This window comes from Vicugna pacos, unplaced genomic scaffold, assembly GCF_048564905.1.
Source record: "Vicugna pacos unplaced genomic scaffold, VicPac4 scaffold_19, whole genome shotgun sequence".
Lineage (NCBI taxonomy): Eukaryota > Metazoa > Chordata > Mammalia > Artiodactyla > Camelidae > Vicugna > Vicugna pacos.
In genome coordinates this window covers 64398808-64419543 of record NW_027328740.1, presented here as the reverse complement: position 1 = coordinate 64419543, position 20736 = coordinate 64398808, and the positions used below count along the sequence as shown (strand labels likewise).

Genomic DNA, 20736 nt, shown 5'->3' with positions numbered 1-20736 from the left:
AATTGGGCAACGTAAATGAATCTTAGGAGTTAGCTGGAACAAGATTAGATTTGGTTTTCTCTCTGTTAAGAGGAAAAAATTTTCTTAAAATATTAATCCACCTTCAGTAACAGATTGTAAAACTTCTTATACCACTTAGCTGATCTGTTCTGCCTTTACATTTGACATATTTTCTTGTTAATGAATTAGTACTACATTACAGTGATCTATATGTTTATCTGATCAAGTGTTCTGAAATCTTTCAAAAAGCTCCCCAAATATAAAATTCTAATTAATTAAATAAAAATTAATTTAATTAATTAAAATTCTTTTAATCTCCAGTTAAGTTTGGGATGCTACAGAAGGCCCCTGAAACATCCCAAAGAGAGATTTTTAACTATAAAGTTTCATTTGGCATTTTAAATAACATGGAATTGTCAAATGAATCATAAAACTTCTAAGGTTATATTGAATGAGAAATATTATTAATATAGGTATTGTAGAAATTATATGGACTCCCTAAAATTCTGGTTTATCTGAAATGTTACCAGTGATAATTATGGGTATAGTGAACAGGTTTCTTTATTGATTATAGTGTAACGGTGTTTAACCATGCTTTTAAATCTTTTGTCATTTATAGACAGTTAATTGTTTTCTTCTGATGGTTTTGCAAAATGCTTTCTCTTCAAGGAGATTTACTGATTTCTAATAAATTTCAAACTACAGCACTGAACTAAACTGGGTAAGACATTTTAAAGTTCTAATGAAAACTCTCATTAAAAGAATTAGTTACATGGGACTGATTAACCAGCTGAATATGGTTATAATTTTTGATATTGTTTGAAATACTACTGCCTTTTAACCTGTTTCCCAGACATAAAGAATCTCTTCTCCTTAAGCTAGTTATGGTTCACAGCAATTTGATAAATTATAACTATGTATACAGACTTGGAACAGTTATCTTTTCTCTCTATCTGATCCCTCAAAAGACTAAAAATACTTAGGTCCCCAGTGGCTCTATCAGACAAATTAGGGAGATCATCTCCTAAGAGATATAGGAGTATAAAGGTATTTGAAGGATTTTAAAGAGAAAAGAATTTACCTAAATCTGTAAGGCAAAAATCCATGAAAAGCCTTGACGTGGCTTTCTTGGCCTTAGAAAACCTTATTAACATTCTACCCTGAGACTCCGTATTAAAACTTCCAACACAGTCAATTTAAAAAGCCTATATGATCAAATAATCAGATTTAATTTGTAAAGAAATTAATCTTGATTTGGCTATATTTGAGAAAACTGAGGGTAACTTTAGAGAGAAAAAAATAATATTTTAGTCGATATTAAATTCTAGTTTTGTTAATTGAGGTCCATATTTACTAAGACACTTCCCAGATCATTCCTTGCTGTTATGTCACACTGCTGTACAGTTTAATTGAATTATGAAAAGAATACTCTAGGTTTGATTCTGAAGCTCAGTAATCTATCCTTGGGTAAAATTCCAATGCCCCATGACCTGCAGCCAGGGGATTATACATACTGCAACAGGCATGACTTAAAGAACTGTCTCCAACCTGAATGGAAAGACCCTTTTTCAGATACTCTTAACTAGACCATACACACCAAAGCTGAAGGAAACGGAGTCTCGGATTCATTTCCTATCTGAAACAGCCCCTGCAGTGCACTGGCCTATAGAGCGCTGCTCACCTTAAAACAATGCCCAAATGGAGAAAAAGCTTCCATACCAGGATGAGAAGAAGACGACATCTGAGCTAGACTGCTGACCCAAGACACCGGACCAGGACTGTATACCAATTACTTTGATAATTTCTCCAACCTTTGATTATGAACTACTCCAATTGTGAAGTTTATGATAAATTACCTATGTCTAGTACTTCTGTGTTACCTTGGTGGGTTTCCCTACTCCAAGGCTCTAACTAGATAGCCCTCAGAAACGTTATTCTAAAAAGAATTTATAGTTCTGTTTAGGCCACTGTTGATCTTACAAGGTGGGAGATTTCAACTGGCCAATTAATACCTGCTCTGACCCTGACCATAAATATGAACTTTCTCATAGGATCAAACTCAGAAACACAAGCAAAATTTTAACCCAAAAGTACAACTTCTCGACTATTAAATTCTTACTCGTGACTTTATTAACGTTACTAGCTGTATTACTTATATCCTGTCTATTTTATAAAATTGTTGTCTGTTACATTTCCCAATGTGTAACTAGGCCCACAAGATGGATGATGGCTAAACATCTTGAAGAAACAGATAAAATTTATAACCCTGAATAAAATAAATATAATAGTGTGATTCTAGGTATGGGAATGAGCAAAGATGGGTAAACTCTTCCTGGATCATAATAGAGTAGTAAGACAGGTGATCCAGAGAACTTTTAGTATCAACAGGGCCTGATAAAAAAAACTAACACCTTGAATGGCAACTCAGAAGATTCTTCACCTGAACTAGGAATGAGCCATCCTAGCACCGTGGGACAAAATTGGTCATGAAATGTCTCTCAAAATATTGGTCGAATTTAGGACCAAGTGGGAGCACTGTGAATGAAAATACTACAATGTGCATGAAAATACTGCAACCATGTCAGTAAACAAAGAATGCTGAATCCAAATCATCAGCGGCTGCTGCCAACCCCCAGCGAGTTCATGCCTACAGCCCGGCCTCTCAGCCACTCACAGTGGTGCCCTCTGAGCAGACTCAGTGCAAGAAAGGACAGGATACTGGCCCTAGATAGCCAGGTGCTTGCCAAAGGAATGAATTCAATGACCCAAATGTTTGCTTCCCACCATACATAGAAAACCACTAAATACTTGAACTTGAGATATCTGGTTTTCTTTAGATAACAAGCAATGTTTTATTGTTCCAATTACCTGATCTTTGTTGTAAAGATTCTATTTATCCTAGCTCCTCCACTACCTCTTGGGAGCAGTCCCTCAGAGTGATCTGAGAGGCTGTCATCCCGGCTCGAGTCCTCCAGCCAAATAAATCAAAGCCCTTAACATTTAGGCTGAACGTTTATTTCAATGACGTTCCAGAATAGACACAACTCATCAATTCTGTAATGGAACACACTGAATCAGGAACCAAAAGCGTGTTTTAGTCCAGAAAATCTCCAGGTTCCTATTTCTTCCTGTCATTATACAATCCCTCCAGAACTCATTACTTTGCTGTCTGCTCCTCTGGCAACCAAACTCAGAGAAGAGACAACTCAGCAGAGCGCCCTGCTGGGGAGAACACCCCGCAGAAGCACTGCAGGCTGCCTTCCCTCCCGCACGCTCTGCTGACCCTTGGTGTCCCCCGTGGAGACCAGGCCAACACAGCTCTTCCCAACAGCTGCAAAGTCGCACACGTTAAATAAATCATTTTATTTTATATGATATTTTACGTATATACCCATCTCTGAAAACAGCTTTGCCAGAAGCCCAAATCTTCAACATTAATCTGCAAAGGCAAATCAGGTCCCCAAGGGAAAACAAGTCTTAAGACGACGCTAAGGCCTCCAAAGTCCTCTCCACGACCATGAACCAAACTGCCTGCAGGTCTGCAGCTGCAGGAGGCTACATGTCTGCTTTTAAAACAACCCCTTTCTGCCCTCGGGTGCTACAATGCCCTTTTATGCCCTCCCATCACAGGGCAAGAGCAGCCGCTGCAGAACCTTGCAGGGCAGCACTGACAGGACTGGACAAAGGGGATCAGAGCTAAACAAAGCATTCTGATGACACGAGCTTGTCACTGTGTCTCTTTACAGATGTAGATATATATAGAGAGAAGTGGGGTGATATTGCTCAAAGTCACACAGCTAATAAGTGGCAAAGTATATAACTCTGCTCCTCCCTCCTGTGTGACGCCCAACTGGGACAACCACAGGGTTCTCTCGTGGCTGCCTGAACAGTCTTTTCCTATCACTCATGACACACAATAGTGTCTGAACTTAGCCTGCATTTGCAGCATCTTTTCCCTCCAGTTTCTCAGGAACAAGGCTGTTCGGGCCTGTATGAATTCCGGCTTCCTGAAATCTCCGTGCTCAGGCTGGTCTTGCCTGTGCATCCGGCCCGCTGCTCAGAGGCTCTTCCTCCCTTGCAGGAGGACGTTTCTAATCTTCACAGGGACACAACCTCAGGGGAGCTCTCCTCTCGCCCTCAGCATGGCAGGTGTCCCAGGCCTCATCCCGAGCAGCCCCGTTAGGACGGTGTCTGCCCAGCTCTGCTAGTCAGATCAGCAGCCTCAATGCCAGGGATTATACCCAGGTCACACTGCAAACCTACTGCCCGCCTCACAGCCCCCAGCCAGCAGGTCACCTGGAAGTCACAGCAAGTGCCCCAACCAATCCAGAAGTCTCTTCTTTTGCCAGCACCACTGATGAATGGTTTCCAACCTTCGGACAGTTTCGCACAAAACAGCACCTTCTACTGTGAAACGGGTGGTTTTTCTTCTGCGCCTCATCCTTACTGGAAACGTAAAAGGAAACCAAAAGGCCTTTTCTCAACCCTTTTCTGATGAAACCCTCCCACCCACAATACTCATATGCTCAAGAGCTTTGGATCCACATGATTTTCGTTCTCTTAGGCTAAGTGGCTCAAAAAACTAAGGGATTCTTTCTCCTTTGAGGGTATTAGCACTCAGTTTCTCGGCTTTAATCTGTTTTTGTCTCTCTCTTCAGTGACCCTAGCAGTTGCCACCTCTTACTCCCTTCAGCAGCCTCCCTCCCAACTTCAAGTCTAGGAAATCAGCTGTGATGAGGGGCATGGGGGCAGTCACAGAAGATGCAACTAAGGCACAGAGAGGCTACATAATTTGCCCAAGTAATCACCTTGAACCACCAACAGAGTGTGTCACGTCCCTCTGTTTAACTCTAATGCTAAGCAAGTTAAATTTTGTAGATTATGTTTATAAACAGATGAGGTATGAAAATACATACAAGGACACACATCAACTCTAAGATATTCATTAACTCCACTATTTTGTTTCTATTTATTTTATTTCTATTAAAAAATTAAGAACCCCTGCAGTCAATATAGCAAAATGTTACTGGGTTTTAAATCCAGAATATACAGGGGTTGTGTCATTACTCATTCTTGTATGTATTTTCACAAGACAAAATGATTTGAAAGTCTCTTTCCCCGCCCCCTACTCACTACTGGCTCTCACCAGAGCTCCCAGACCACACATCTAACAGCCTTTCACTTTACCCACAGCTGAACTCATCAGTTTTCCCCCAGAACTCCCTCTGCTGCTTTCCCTCCTCAGAACACAGCAGGACCATTATTTAACTCATAAATCCACCCAGAAACCTGGGCCTTACTCCATCCTACCTTCACAGAAATCATTGATCCTTTCCTCTTTACCATCTAAACATGCCTTCAATCTGTTCGCTTTTACCCACTGACCGTCCCACCGCTCAAGTGGAAGCCAACAACACTGCCCACCTGGACTCATGAGTCTCCCAAGTGGCCCCACAGCCACTCTCCCCTACTTGAGACAAATGTGATTGTGTCTCTCCCACGCTTTTGGACTCATTTCAGACCCACTGTTCTTAGAAGAAACTTCAATTTCTTCACCTGGTGAAGGTCCTTGCCATGAAACTGTCAGCTCAGTAAGGGCAGGACACACCCTCGTCCCTCGGCTCCACCATCTGGCAGAGCATCAGCTTGGGAGGATTGAGTTCTTAGCAAACTACTTCACTTATCCATACAAATCCATGGTAGATTAGAAAGATTTTAGATGTTGAGCTCGACTATTAATTTGGGGATTTTGCACTGGCAACCTGCAAGTATATATTCTAATTATTGTGTCTTCTTAAAACCATACCCAGATTAAAGGAGTATTTGTGGAATGTCTTCAGAGTAAAAGGGACTGTACTTTTACAGATTTTATGTTTTAAAATATGAACAACCCGGACAGGGTCAAAAATAGAACCGCCTCACAAGTGACAGAAGACAGGTGAGACGCATATAGCAACAGGTCACAAAGATGGTAAGAGCAAAATTGTTTCTCCAACCCCCAAAACATTCCTCCAAGAACTGAAAACTCAGAAATTTGAAAGTAAAATACTATCATATAAAGAAAGAAAATAAATAATCCTCTTCATCAGGGTTTCTAGATCTGACTGCAGAGTTATTAGCAGGCCATACTGAATCCTAGCACAGAAAAATCAGATGGACTAGTGGTGAGTAAGTTCCAGGAAAATGGCAGTAACTCCTCCACTTGAAAGAGGACACACACTCACTTGTTCAAGGTGATTGTAAACCACATTCTGCAGAAATTCAGAAGATTCAGGCACCGCTTCTAGATGGTGATGACACGGAAGGACGGCTTGGATGCATGCTTCTAACTGAGTCACCGGCATTCTTACACTGCAGGGGGAAATGGAGGCCCTCAGCCAAGAGCACAGTTGTTCCTGTCATGTATCCCAGGCCGTGCCTCGGGGACTCAGTGTACTGTAGCAGTCCGGCCCCAGGTGAGGACCCGCAGCGTGGCCCAAGCAAGCAGGAGGGGCACTGTGCTTGAGAAATCCCATCCCCCATGGGGGCAAGAGGGGCTGGTGGGGTTGTGTGAACCTATAAATGCTCATAGAAATACACCTGCATACTTTGAAGTGATAAAATTAAAAGTAGCAGGCTATTTAACAAAATTTCAATTGTCAGTGTTAATTTTACCATTCCATTCCGCTTGTCCCCTGCACTCTGAGACAGGCTTAGGCTCTCTCACACATGCAGCTCTGATGCAATGGTTGTGAAGTTATTTTACTTTGCTGCAAGTGTCTTCGCTCCCAGTGTCACTGTGACTGTCGTCTCTTAACACAGTCAGATATCTTCCTGCATCTCTCCCTGAGTTCCTTGCTCCTGCTTCTCAGATCCTGAGATAAAGAACAGGTGAAGGCACATGACTGGAAAAGTCAATGTGGACTTGAGCAAAGTCCTCAGTGACCCCCTAGGTGAGTGCTGCCCACCCCTTACCTTCGATTCTCAAGGTTCTGCCCAGGGTGACATCCAGCCAGGAGAGAGTCCTGGGCCCTATTAAAAGCTGTGTGGCTTGGGTGCAGGGAAAGCTGCAGGAGCTGGTTCTGTAGCCGGTCCCATCCACACCTCTGCTCCTCTCTCTCCCGAGGCAGCGCTGCCAAGCCCCCAGGCTCCCTGAGCTTCTGTCTTTCTCTTCTACTCTACTTCAAGCCCTTTTCCTCTTCCTTTACTCCCTGATTATCCCTAGCTGGAGTGATTTTTCTATCATAGAATCTGAAAAAATTTCCTGCAGCTGAAAAAGAGGTGCCAGAGGTCAACGCGCCTATGGTGGTTCCTGAATAGAGCCCCTGGTTAGGGGGACCCTCACCAACACTCACGGGGCATCAGGCATGTTGCAGGGTCGACCACCACCAACAAGAGTTTGCTGTGACACCAAGGCACGCACAGCATCCCTGCTCACTAAATTGTAGTTGTAGTCCTTTATTAAGAAGCAAAAATAAAAAAATTGCTCATGTTTCTTACTAAAATTATTTATGAGGGAGAAAAAGAAATTGTAATAGAAAGAACAAATTTCACTCCATGTTAGATGTGTTCATTTGGCTTTAAACCTGTACCTTGTTTTCTAGGCTCAGACTTGCTATCTCTGCACCTTTTGTAAAAGAAAGTTGCCTTTAGCCTGAAATATCCAGGAGGGCCTATTCTCCGGGCTCTGATCTTTAAGGATATTTGCTCTTCTACACTTATGTATAGATGGCAAGTTGTAAAATAGTGAATAACCTTTCTTTTTTTTTGGAGGTTTTACAGGGGCACCATAATTTGACCCACATGGACAGCTGCAGGAACAAAGGATTTCAAGGACAAACAATTCATACAGCAAGAAGTTTGCAACAACCAGCCACATCCCCGCCACTTTTTAGTATAAAAGGAGACTGAATTCTGCCCTGGGGAAGAGAGTTCTACTGGATAACAATATGCCATTTTCTGGGTCTGCCAGCTTTACAAATAAAGTCTCTTTTCCTTACTCCAACATCTCATCTCCCGATTAATTGGCCTGTCATGCAGCAAGCAGAACGAGTTTGGACTTGGTAACAAATTGACTGCCTTAGAGGTAGTATGTCTCCACTGTTTCCTCATTTCCAGTATTTCACAACCTATCAATTTTATATGCTTTTTAACAACATGAACAAAAAACCTATTACAAGGAATTGATTCCACAGAAATAAAATTATTTCTACTCCTTCAAAACTTTTTTCTTTTCTATTTTATTTTGTTTTGTTTATTGAAAAGAAAATAAATTCAAATCTTTTTATTTCACGTATTTTTATAACTAGATATTGTAAATACTACAAAGATATTTAAATTGCAATAAAAATTGTTCATATATTAGTATAAAGATATATACACAATCAATGCAGATTAGGAAAGGAGTAGATATTTACTAAAATTCCACTGCACATCCAGTCTTTTACAAGCATATCCTGGAATATAAGCTCTATTATCCAGGGTCCCCCACCCCCAATCTCACTGCGGAGTCCCTTAGTAATCAACTACCAAGGCACCAGCATAGAACCATGAGATCACTATTTTAGGTATAAATGAGAGTATTAGCTCATTCAATTCTAAAGCAGAAACCTTAAAATAAATACTGAACTTACTTACAGATAAACAAATTTGGACACAAAAAAGTACAGTTTCTCCCCAAATTCACAAAGATAATAACTGGTAAAGGCAAGATTTGAACTCATCTGCCTTGAATATAAAGCTAAGTTGGAAATCCCCTTCAACTGTGGAGGACCAGCAGCACAGCCTGTCACCCTATCTTTGTTCAGATCTGGCTTTAGACAGCCTGAGACAGCACCCCTTCCTATGGAACTCGAGGGCAAACAATAACAATAAGGATTTTATATTCTGTAGTTTCTTAGGTCTCAATTATATAAAGTGTCAGCAGGTCAGTAGAAAACTCTGGGAAATATGAGTGGGTCCAGAGCTTTTTGCTGATAAGAAACTCAATCTATCAGGACAGAGTGACCTTCCCATGAGAGGCCTCATGGACATAAACTAAAGGCAACTGAGCAATGAAAACTAGCAAGAACATGGAACTCAAGCAAGAAGGATCCCTACCATCCCCTGCCCAGTTGCCTCTTCACCTTTGTGGACAAGACGGCAGAAGGTCCATGTTCTTGTCCAAGTTACAACATCATGGATTCTCACCCATATAATATTACGACTCTATGCTGTCTTAAGTCCTTTCCAACTAAAATATGATGACACCAATATCTCAGCGGAATGTCTATGTCTCCACTTTCTCTCTTCTATTAGGAGACTATATCTATGGCCACAAAGCCGAAATTCAATTAAAAACACCATGCACGAAGCCTGGTGAAAGTCTGTGTAAGAGACATTGTTCTCAAGCTCAGTGAGTGAAAACTCAGAAAAAGTGGTCCTTATCCCTCTGCAAGTGGAAGGTAGCCTGATTGTGTGTGTGTATGTGTGCACACGTGTGTGTGTAAATCAAATACAATGTATTGTGGGATGTGCACAGATTTTTTTTATGTTACTATCATTTCATGAGGATGAGCCAACCTTTAAAGTAATTTGAATCTACTATTCTGAGAGAGTCTCAGGATCTTTTGGTGGAGGATGGGAAAGGGGAAAGGAAAGGAGGAAAGAAGTAAATGAAGCAAAGCTGTAAGTATACTGCTAGGGAAAGGCAAGACATTAATTTTGTTCCTACTTGCATCACACACAAATTAGGGACTGGCTTTCCCCCATGTCTTGTCAAGCACTGAGTTGCAGAAGAACAGGTGACAGCCCATTTCTCACTGAGCTTGTGACTGTACGTGGCATCTTATAGACACTAATTATTTAACCTGATCAAACAATCTAGCAGCAGGCTGTAATTCTCCTATTTTGAGAGATAAGAAAACAGGAAGTGAAAGAGGGTATATAGCTTGACCAAAGTCAGAGGACAAGTAAACTAAAGAAGATGAATTCAAACTCAGATCTGAATGCAGAGTCTGATCTTCCCACTCCGAGGGCTGGAAATTCCTTAACACACAGGGTCCCCAGCTCCTCTGCTTTGTTCCTGGCACCAAGCATTTCCCATGACGATATTCTCCAGTTCTCAGACACAGCGCTCTGTGCAGCCAATAACCTCCATTCGACCTTGATCATCTACCTGTCACGCCCACCAGGCTTCACCAGGCAAGAAAGCTGGCTTTCAACTGCATACAAAGCCACCCGTTTTATCCTGGACTCTTCAGCGGCTTTTCCAGCGTAAACGCAGCCATGAAAGTGCTCACAGTTTGTACATGAGCCACACTACCTCTCTCCATCTCTGTCCCCACCTATACTACTTTGCTATGACCATTTTGAGAATCTTGGAAACAAATTTTTAAAAACAGAAAAGAAAGGATTCTGTAACAAGTACTTAATACTTACAATTTTAAATGAGAAGTTACAAAGTGAGTATTTACAAACCGAATCTGCCTTCCTAGGTGTCAGTTTTAACAGTTAAAATATACAATAGCAAAAAATTCTGACTTAAATAATTAACAAAAACATCAACAATAATCTGGAATAAACTCAAAAACAATGCCCATGTTGTACATGGAGGAAGTACAGGACTGTACTGTGGGGTAAAGTAAGAGGTGTGAAAGTAGAGACATCAACATTTTGTATGCAGGAAAGCAGTTTTGTAAAAATGTACGTTCTCCTAAAGATAATTCAAAAGTACTAAAAAATCCCACGAGAGCACTTTTTTTTTTTTTAACTTGAAAAATTATATTAGAATTCTTCAGGAATAATAAAGTCATAATACTAACCAAGAAAATTTGGGATCGAAAAGAGAATCAAAAAATCGCACTGTCAGATATTAAATAAATGTTTACAATATGTAAGATATAGTGCTAGTGTAAGAAAGTAAGATTGATAAAAATAAACCATGAGCTCAAAAAGAGACTCTAGTGTACATAAGTATTCTTTACAGGTGGGATTTCAAGTTAAAAAGCAAAGTAGGAATTCAATAATTGTCTTGGGACAATCAGAGAATCCCCTGGAAAAAACAAATTCTATTCCAGTCATAATGACCGCAAGAAAAATTACAGAATGTGATGTGAATATTAGAAAGTACTAATAACAGCGAATATAATTCTTTGCTCATATTAATTCAACTTCTCTTCACTATAACAAGTACCATCATCATCTCCATCTTAGAGATTAAAAAAACCTACAGAAGAAATTTATACCATTATAAGAAAGTATTTCTAAGAATAATATCAGGAATAAAACCCAAAAAGAAGACATTTACAATCTTAAGATTATTTTGGGCCACAACAAAAATGAACCTACTGAACAAAATGAAAGGCAAAATATGACAAGGAAAAGCTCTCTGATAAATGTTGATGAAGACAAGGGGTTAATGTTCATAATATACATAGAGCTGTCACAAAGCAACAAGAAGCTGCCTCACTTAAATGTGTGCAAAGGACAAAAGAGATCATTCACTTTTTAAAAGTCAGATGGCTAATGAGTGAAAAATGCTCAATACCTCACTGGTCATCAAGTGCAAATTAAAACAATGAAAAAGTACTTTTGCTCATCATATTGGCACATATTTTTAAAAGATATTCTAGCTAGTGTCCATCTTTGAGAGAACAAACTGTGAGCGATCTTTTGGAGGATGACATGTCAATGGATATGTAAACTCTGAAAAACGTGTGTACACACAGGCTGAACTCCACATTTTGGAATCGTTTCATTTAGAAAAATTCAGTTCAAAAAGATGTACTTATCAGAGCATTTACACAACACTGTTTACAATGGTGAGAAGAAAAGCTGAAGTGAAATCATATCCAGCGATAGAGAATTGGTTACATAAGTTATTCTACATCTTTTCATGCCCCACAGGAGAAGGAATTTCTTGACTCACTTGAAAGGAGCCTGTGATTTATGTAGTTGTCACATCCAAGGACTAAATTTCCAGAAAACTTAACGAAAATAATACTCATACAAGATCACAGGAACGTTTGTATAAGAAGTATGCCAGTCAAACACCCTTTCTGACAGTGGAAAATGGAGAAAACTTAAGTGTCCACCATCAAGACAATGATGCGGTAAATCACGGTGAGCTGTGGGCACTAAAGTTCCGGTGTTTCGGCGTGGTCCAAGGCCTTGTCCACAGTACGCTCCCACGAAAGGTGTCCTTACACAAGAGACCAAACCTGCATATCAGGAAAACCCTCTACTCTATCTGAAAGAACCGGGTGAGTCTGGAGGGAGAGGACGTCTGTGATATATACCTGAGTGAATAAACCGAGCTGCAGAAAACATATAGTATGGCCTTATTTTTCAATAAAGCATATATACACACACATAGACATAGATTTCTCATATACGTGTATGTATGTGTTTATTTATATGACATAGGCATAAAGGTCATGAAATATATACTCCACATTGTCAGCAGTTTTTACTCTCAGGAAAAAAGGGGAAGGGATGTAGGGGACTTTCGGTACCACAACAGATCTCTTTTCAGAATTTCAGTTAAGTATACTTGGAATTTAAAAGTTTATTTAAGTCCAAAGTAAAATGCACGAGGACTCCACAAGACAGAATGCTATACTAGTCATTAAAAATCATGCCAGGGGAGATAGAATATTGTAGAAAAATGTGTAATAAGCCGAATGGAAAATGGAGGTCTCCACACAGTATACAGGCACACATTGCTCGCTGGTTTTTATGACAGAGGTAATACACACTGATGAAAAGAACAGAAAATAGATGTTAATGTGTTAATTATTATCTCTGAGTACTGGCACCAGGATAGATCCATTTGACCCTTTTTTCATACATTTATATTAAATACACACTATTTTTCATCTGAAAAATGCATTTTTAGATGTCTAGTACCACACATTGGAAAATTACACGAGTACTTACAGAAACAAATAACTAGGAGACACCGCAGCAGCGTCACAAAGTGTAGAAAGGGCGATCCTGAATAACACCGCGCAGTTACATAAGGACCCACAATGTGAGAGCACCTGCTGTAACAGGGCGCGGCCCCCTTCCATTTGTCAGATGTGTCTTCAGGGCTGAGGCAGTTCTGAGCACGGCCAGTGTCAGTGCTGGTGTCTGGATGGATGCCACTGGAGGTGAGGGCACCTGCAAGCCGAGAGGAAGAACAGAAATCATCCTCTGCTTTTTCTGTCTTGTTTCTTTGTTACTTTTAAAGAGAGGCGGAAATAAGATAAACTGGATCTTTCCTACTGAAATTTCAGTAATGAAACCATTTTTAAAGTGATCACAACTTATATTCTGCCTATGACTGTCTTTTCAACAAAGCATCATATTTATAAAATGTTAATTAACTCAGTTAATTAACTCCCTGTTGAAACATTCTAGTAAAGAGCATGAACTGCAGTATGTAAAAGAACCACACCTGCAGTGACTAGCTCAGCTGTCTTGACGGCAGTGCAGTCAGCCCCCACCATCCCGTGGCCCTGAGCTCCTGATGCTGGTAAGAGAGCGCGCTGCTGCCTCAGATGGAAAGAAAAGGTGAAAGCATTTTCTGAAATCTACAGCACTGACAAAACATAACTGATAAATCCCAGGCTCCTTTGAGGCTGTCATTTTCCGTTTCTGGCCAACACCCGTCAATGAGCAGAACCACCCCATTCCCGAGTCATGGGACTCACGTGGGCAGAAGTTTTGGAGAAATTTCCAGGTATAGAATGTAAACCAACTATACATAAAACTCTGAAAAAGAAAAGATGCAATAATCTGATTTTGGAAGACACTAAAATATTCTCCTAAGCCTTAGTACTTGGAAAGGCTGGGCTTCTACTAAGCCACTTATTTATTTCACAGCCAATGAGCATCTCCCACAAACCCTGTTTCCCTGTGTCTGCTGGGAGCTTCAGGCACATTGATGTTGTCTATCTTATAAGTCACAAGGCAGAGGCGTGTGTCTCACGCTGGCAACTCTCACACAGGCTCAACTCCTAGCCTCACTGTATGAACTTGGCCCCATTTTCTCACCTGTTTATTTGGTACCTGTTCTTCTGTAAGCTGCCTGAAATGCTTATTGAAACAAGTCAGAAGAATGAGTGGGTAGAGAAATGGACAGATGGACAGGTGAGAGATGGGCAGAAAAACAGAGAGTCTCCAAGAGAAGGGGAGCAATCAAAATTACCTATACAAAACCCTCTTCTAGTCAGGGAAGGAAACCACCACGGAGAAGTGTGAAGAGGCAGGTTGCTTAGGACTGTTTCCTGGATTCCATGAAAAGTCACACCAAGAGATGAGAGGGTAGAACCTTAAATAATAAAAGAAAAAATCATGCATGTTTGAAAAATATATCTACATTATGTACTTTCTAAAGAATAGAGTCAAATTAGCAAGGCCCAATAACACAATCCTTGGGTATATACAGAAGTGAGAATCCCATCTCCAATCTGCAAGGCATCCCTTTGGAGCACTGAGAGTCTACACGGTGCAGTCATAAAGCCATCACCGCAAAAGCGATGCTATCCTGCACTTACGAGGAAAGAGCAGCTGTGCTCGGTCTGCCTACACGTGTCTTTTACACCCCTCAGCACCTCTACGGGGGAGGGACGCCTAGCGAGCCCCATCTCTGCAGGACAGAAAACAAGTCCAAGAGAGGCTAAGCCGACCTACCAATTCTCCATCTCACAGGACTTGTCACTCCAGACCAGGACTCGAACTCGGACCCACGTTTGTAACCACAGTACTACCGTATTTTATGTGCTTTTTGTGTGTATAATACATTTGTTTCTGGCATGAAAGGGTATTTAATAAATGATCGGTTGTCTTGTCTATCTCATTAGTTCACAATCTTTATATTTTTGAATTGTACTCTTCCCCTGGAGAAAGGAACGGAAAGAGCGGGGGTCAGAATGAGGTGGGGCTCCATTCTTTATCTGTTGCCTCATCTCATCCAAGTCCCCAAACAGGGAGAAAGAGCAAATGTTCTCTTCATCATTTAAAGAGAGGGCTCCAGTGACGGTGACTTACTCAACCCCAAAACCAAGTCTGGGGGAAGGGCACATGCAGCAACGAGAGCAGTATCACCTGTAGGAAGGCAAAAAGAGCTCAGGGGATGGCTCAATGGGTCAGCCTGATTTCATTTCAATCGATAATACAATAGCACACTCTAAAAAAACTAGAATGCAATGGATTTCCTCTTTCTTGACATCTAGCAAGTTTCCACATCTCACATGTAACATTATCACGAACTAGTGAAAGGAAGAGTCCACAGACAAGGAAAATCAATGCCACAGGCAGGCTGAAACACAGGCTGGAGGAAAGGAAGGGAAAGGGCATAGTAAAGAAGAGGGGAAATTCTGGGAAAAAGACATCATCACAAGGACTCTCAAGCATCATCCAGCAATCATATAATCATTCTTTCAAGAGAGAGTTACTTAGGTCCTATTTTGTGCAACATTGTACAGTGGGCGAAGCAAGAGCACAGCGTCCATGGTGGCAGCAAGCTGCGGAGCTCCAATACACTTCTGATCCCGGTACCTTGCACACTTGTCCTCAGTATAAAGGCAAAATATATAGTAAAATAATCCAATGTAAACTCTATGCAATGCTGAAAAAAATTAAAGAATACCTAAATACCTGGACAGACACACCACGCACATTCCTGAATCAAATGACAGCATTCTTGGGATGGCAGTGCTCCCCAGAGCGATCCATATATTCAACGTGGACTCGATCACAATCCCAGTGGGTTCCTCTGCAGAAACTGACTATCTGCTGCTACAATTCATATGGGAATTCGAGGATCTCAGTAACCAAACCGTACTTGAAATAGAAGAACAGTTTGAGAGGACTTGTAATTCTCAATTTCAAACCTTACAACTGTATCTCCAGGTGAGATTAGAGGCCATTTTTAAGTTATAATTGTGTTTATCCTTATTTTCTAAATTCTGTACAATGAATATACCTGTTAGAATAAGAAATTTAAAAAGTAAGGTATCTTTTAAAACATGCAAACCTATTCATTCATTGGGAAAAAAATATTTTGACTATAAAGAAGTAAACAAATATCTAGTGAAAAAGGACTATTTAAAAACAAGAGTGCATTTACATTTTTTGTAAATTGGAAACTGAAAAGCACAAACACATCAAGTTTCTAGGGAGAGTGTTGCAACATATTAATTGTTATTTCCAAAATTCTAATTGAACAATGAAAACTCAAGAAAGAGAAAATCTTGATTGACAGCCAACTGCAAACACATGGAGAGCAAAGGCCTAGAAATCACAGTTCCTTTAACTCTGCTACTAACTCAATAGGAGAGGAAATTCCTCAGTGAGGGGACAGTGGAATCCCATGCATAAGACAGGATACACAGTACAAACTGCACTAGAATTGGGGGTGATTTCCATAGAAGAATTCTAAAGTTACAACATTGATGAAAAACTATAAAAACACTGACAGACAGATTAAAACACACAGTCATATATATTATATAAAAACATATGAAGTCTGCCCCCATGTTGCATAGAAATACAAACATATTTGTTCATTTATGGGCACTGATTACTTTATCCCAGGTAGAATATTTCAACTAAAATAGATAATCAATAATACACTCCTCTTGTCAAAACTAGTTGATAAGTTACTCTGCTATGTATGCATAATGTGTCTAAGATAGATTTAAAATTAGTGAAAAAGATTTTTGTATGGTTTCTTGAACCCTTCTCAAAACACCAAGCTTAATTTTAAAATAAATCTGAGCAGTATTTCTATATGATCTTTTCCCTTGTGAAATGAACAACACAGTCTGTTGTCAAAATTCTTTCCTTACAATGATTCACGAGCACCGTATACTCACAAAACTGCTGGACAGCAAGGCACTATCCAGACACTGTGACAAATCAAATGAAACACAAGGAAGACAGTGACCCTATTCTGCAGGACTTATAATCTGTTCCAACACCGGGTTTTTATTTGATTTGTTTGATTGGTTAGAAAAATAAAATCACTCAAGTACATTCTTCTTTGAGCATTATGTAAATCATGACTCTCTTTTTAGTGTCATGAGCAGGAAAGACTTGAGTATGAATTGATTAGATCAACTAGGCACAATCATCGCTGGAGCCTGTGTAATAAATAAGTACGTGAGATCTAAAATAAACCTACACAGATCTCTGCAAGGAAAATGAAGAGGTGAGTTCCCCAATGAGAAAACAAACAATCAAGAAATCAAAAAAGGAAAACTTTTTCATTAATGATTCCAGGCAGTAGTGGAGCATGGTGGTGAAGATCACAAATGCTGGGGACAAACATGAGGGTCTGAAATCCCACAGCACTGGGTAGCTGTGACACTGATATTTCAGTGAAATTTTCTGCACCTCAGTCTCCTATCCATAGACTGGGGACAGCCACAGCACCCATCTCCTAGAACAGTCTTAAGAATTAAGTTATTTTTTATATAAAAGTTTAAATAAAATACCTCAGATTTTAAATATTACCCCAAAAGCTCAAGGAACAAAGAAAACAGTGATAAATTGGAGTTCATCAAATGTTAAAAATTTGCTTCAAAGGACACCATCCAGAAGGTGAAAAAACATCAGAGAGGAGAAAATTTTTTCAAATTATTTATCTGATTAAGTATTTGTATCTTCAAATAAAAGAAAAAACTCCTACAACTCAACAAGAAAAAGAGAACTCAATTAAAATGTGTATAAAGTATCTGAAAATGTATTTTTCAAAGAAAATATACAAATGGCCAATAAGCACAATCAAACGATGTTCAATATCATTAGCTGTAAAAGAAATCAAGTCAAAACCACTAGGAGAAACCGCTTCACACTTACTACAATAGGTTATAATAAAAAAAATGTGTAACAAGCACTAATGAAGACACAGAGGAAGCGGAGCGCGCAGCCCTTGCTTTTGAGGATGTAACACAGGGTGGCCACTTTAGAAAACAGCCTGGCAGGTCCTCAGAGAGTTGAACATTTGGTTTATGAATGACCCAGCATTTCTGCTCTCTGGTCACACAAGTAAGAGAACTGAAAACAAATGTCCACATAAAAATTCCTACAGGAGTATTCACGGCGCCATTACTCTTCACAAACAAAAAGCAGACACAACACAAACGACTATCACCTGATGAATGGGTAAACAGTAGGGCCCAGATATACAGTAGAATATAATTCAGCAATAGCAAAGCATAGAGTACTGACCCAGGCCACAACCTGGAAATACATTGAAAAAGTTACTCAGTGTGAAAGAAGTCAGTCACAATAGACAGTTCCATTTACATGAAATAACTTGTTTTACATGAAATGTCCAGCACAGGCACATCCATAGAGAGAGAACAATGGCTGCCTGGGGCTGGGGGAGGATGAGGAAGATGGGAATGACTGCTTGTGCATACAGGGCTTCCTGTTGGGGGATGAAAATATTCTAAGATTGACTGCGATGCACAATTCTGGGCTTTGAGTAAAAACCGCTGCACATTTTAATGGGTGAATTGTATTAAAACTGTTAAGGACAAAAGCACCTAGGGCCAGAACCTTCAAATAGTAAATGCAAATTGCTAACTTTTATTACAGGAAGAAGAAACTGCCCTCAGCATGAAAGCAGGAGATCGGCAAATATGGGTTAACAGAATTGGACAAGAGCATTTCACTTGAAAGAGTTGCTGAGTGTACACGAAATATTCAGAAATAGGAAAATCAGCTTGACATCACGAAGAAGCATTCTGCTTCAAATGCAGATCAAGGATTCGGCAAGCCCAGCTGCTAGAAATAACCAGAGAAGAAACCTGGTTCTTACAACAAGCACCAGAGCCAACAAGGAAATGGTGGTGAGGAAAGCAGGCAGCCAAAAATCTGGAACAGTTTGCTACAAATAATTTCTCCACTGAAAATTCAAAAATAAAATGAAAGTGATGCAATGCTGAGCTGGCCTCACGTTAAAGGGCTTCCTCTGCTGCTCGACAGTTCTGTAACCCCGAATGAGAGACTCAGGAGAATCAGCATGGCTCCTGGCAGTCCCCAAGTGACTGCCCTCCAGCACGTTTACCACCATCACATCTGCCAGGGTTGTATTGCAGAGAAGAGACCAACTTCTAAAAGGCACAGGAAATGTTTACCAGGGAAGAAAAGGCTGCTGTCAGTCCTGGGACAGAGGCAGTGTGAGCAGAGGCCAGAAGGCTGCAGGTGAACTGGAGCAGACCTGGGGCAGGAAGGGACCACGGAAGAGCAGATCTCAATTTTCTACTCTCTCTCCCTCGGGTAGGAGAGATAAAGCCTGCATCCTTCTCACCTGGAACTGTGGGTTCTGGCTGGCAGAAGTCTTACGTACAGGGAATGAATACTCAAGACTCTGTGGAAAAAGTCACGAAAGAGAGAGGGCGTAGGGACCCAACTCCACGAGCCTCTCAAATGATCCCATATTTATTGTGTATAATCAAAGGAAAACGTCATTAACAGTTGTGTGATAGTAAGCAGGAACTTGGGGAAAGAAGGATGAGACAGAGATTGTAGAATCCACCATGAGTACAAAGGCTTAGTGTATCTTTAGGTAAGTCATGGGGTGAGGGGAATAAGATACATTCTTTAGACATGTGAATTACAAAGCAGACCACCAGACCAGCTAGGTCCTTGCTTGGGGGATAATAGAGTATCTAACTGCACACAAGCCCAGCCTTTATAGCTGTGGGCCTGGGTCATTGCTTTGCGATGAGCAGAGTGCTATCTAAAACATCATCTACGCAAGCAAAGCATTATCTCTGCTTTTTAAGGCAAGGAGACAGGAGTGAGGATGCACAGGCACTTGCTTGCAAAGCAGTTACTAAGCATACGTTTTCTTCTTAAATTTGACAGGCGGCTGGGGTCTGTTACAATTTGTTAACCCAATCATGGGCTCCCACATGGAACCATTATGGAGGACACCCTAAGGTGACAAATCCTGGCTCTGGGTCTTTTCCTGCCAGCTTCAGCCACTCTAGCAGAGTCTAGGCACATTCCTGAATAATGATCATACAGAACCACCCACACTGTTAACTCCTGGTGCTTGAAACTTAATTTTAGCTCTACACAACTTAACGTAGAAAAGTTTCAGAAATAAAAGATATTATATTTACTTTATATCTCATCATAGGACTGATTTTTCTGATTGCTCTAAGCTGCTTCTTCTTGGTAAAGCACCTAATTCTGCAGGTGAATTCAGTACTTTCTTTGGGCATAACTAGCCAGTTTGGGCTCGCTAACTTCTATTGGTCAAATACCGATACACTTAATTGATTTCATTGTTCATCAATTTCAGCTGGGAGCAGAGGGAGTGTCACTCTGTTCCTCAGCCCACCCTCAACCCTTATCATCAGCAACTCAGGCCTCCGGAAACCAAAAAAAGCTTTTGTTTCCCTTCTACAGTTTCAACAAACCCAACAGGATACATAAGCCTGGAGAAAGAATTCAACACAAATGTTAAAACAAAAATCAATAAACCTGAAGCAACTCCATCTCCGAATCATGATACACAATGACATGAGATTAAGTGTGTCAGGCCCAAAGCATGGGTGAGCCTGACCACCTGATTTCTATTCTTCAAAGGAAGGAAAGTTTTCCTATTTTTTATTATCACTCTGTCATTGTTTCTGATTAAGCCAAAAACTAGTTTATGAAATAATTAAGCATTGAAATAACAGATTTTTGTTGTATCAATTACAGAAGGCATTCAGAGGTGTTAGGAAAAACCACCTCTGTAAAAAATGCAAAATTTCTTCCACTGTG

The 20736-nt window shown here is 40.4% G+C and overlaps 1 protein-coding gene across 1 annotated transcript in view; it reads right to left on the bottom strand.

Annotated features, from left to right (window-relative positions):
- LOC140693123 (trafficking protein particle complex subunit 9-like) overlaps positions 1-20736 on the bottom strand; it is a 299333-nt gene that overhangs the window by 225362 nt on the left and 53235 nt on the right. The window contains exons 6-7 of the mRNA XM_072957180.1: positions 14153-14275; positions 12898-13122 (exon numbers count right to left, since the gene is read on the bottom strand). Of these exons, the coding sequence (XP_072813281.1) occupies positions 12898-13122; positions 14153-14275 (348 nt within the window). The remainder of the gene's footprint in view (positions 1-12897; positions 13123-14152; positions 14276-20736) is intronic.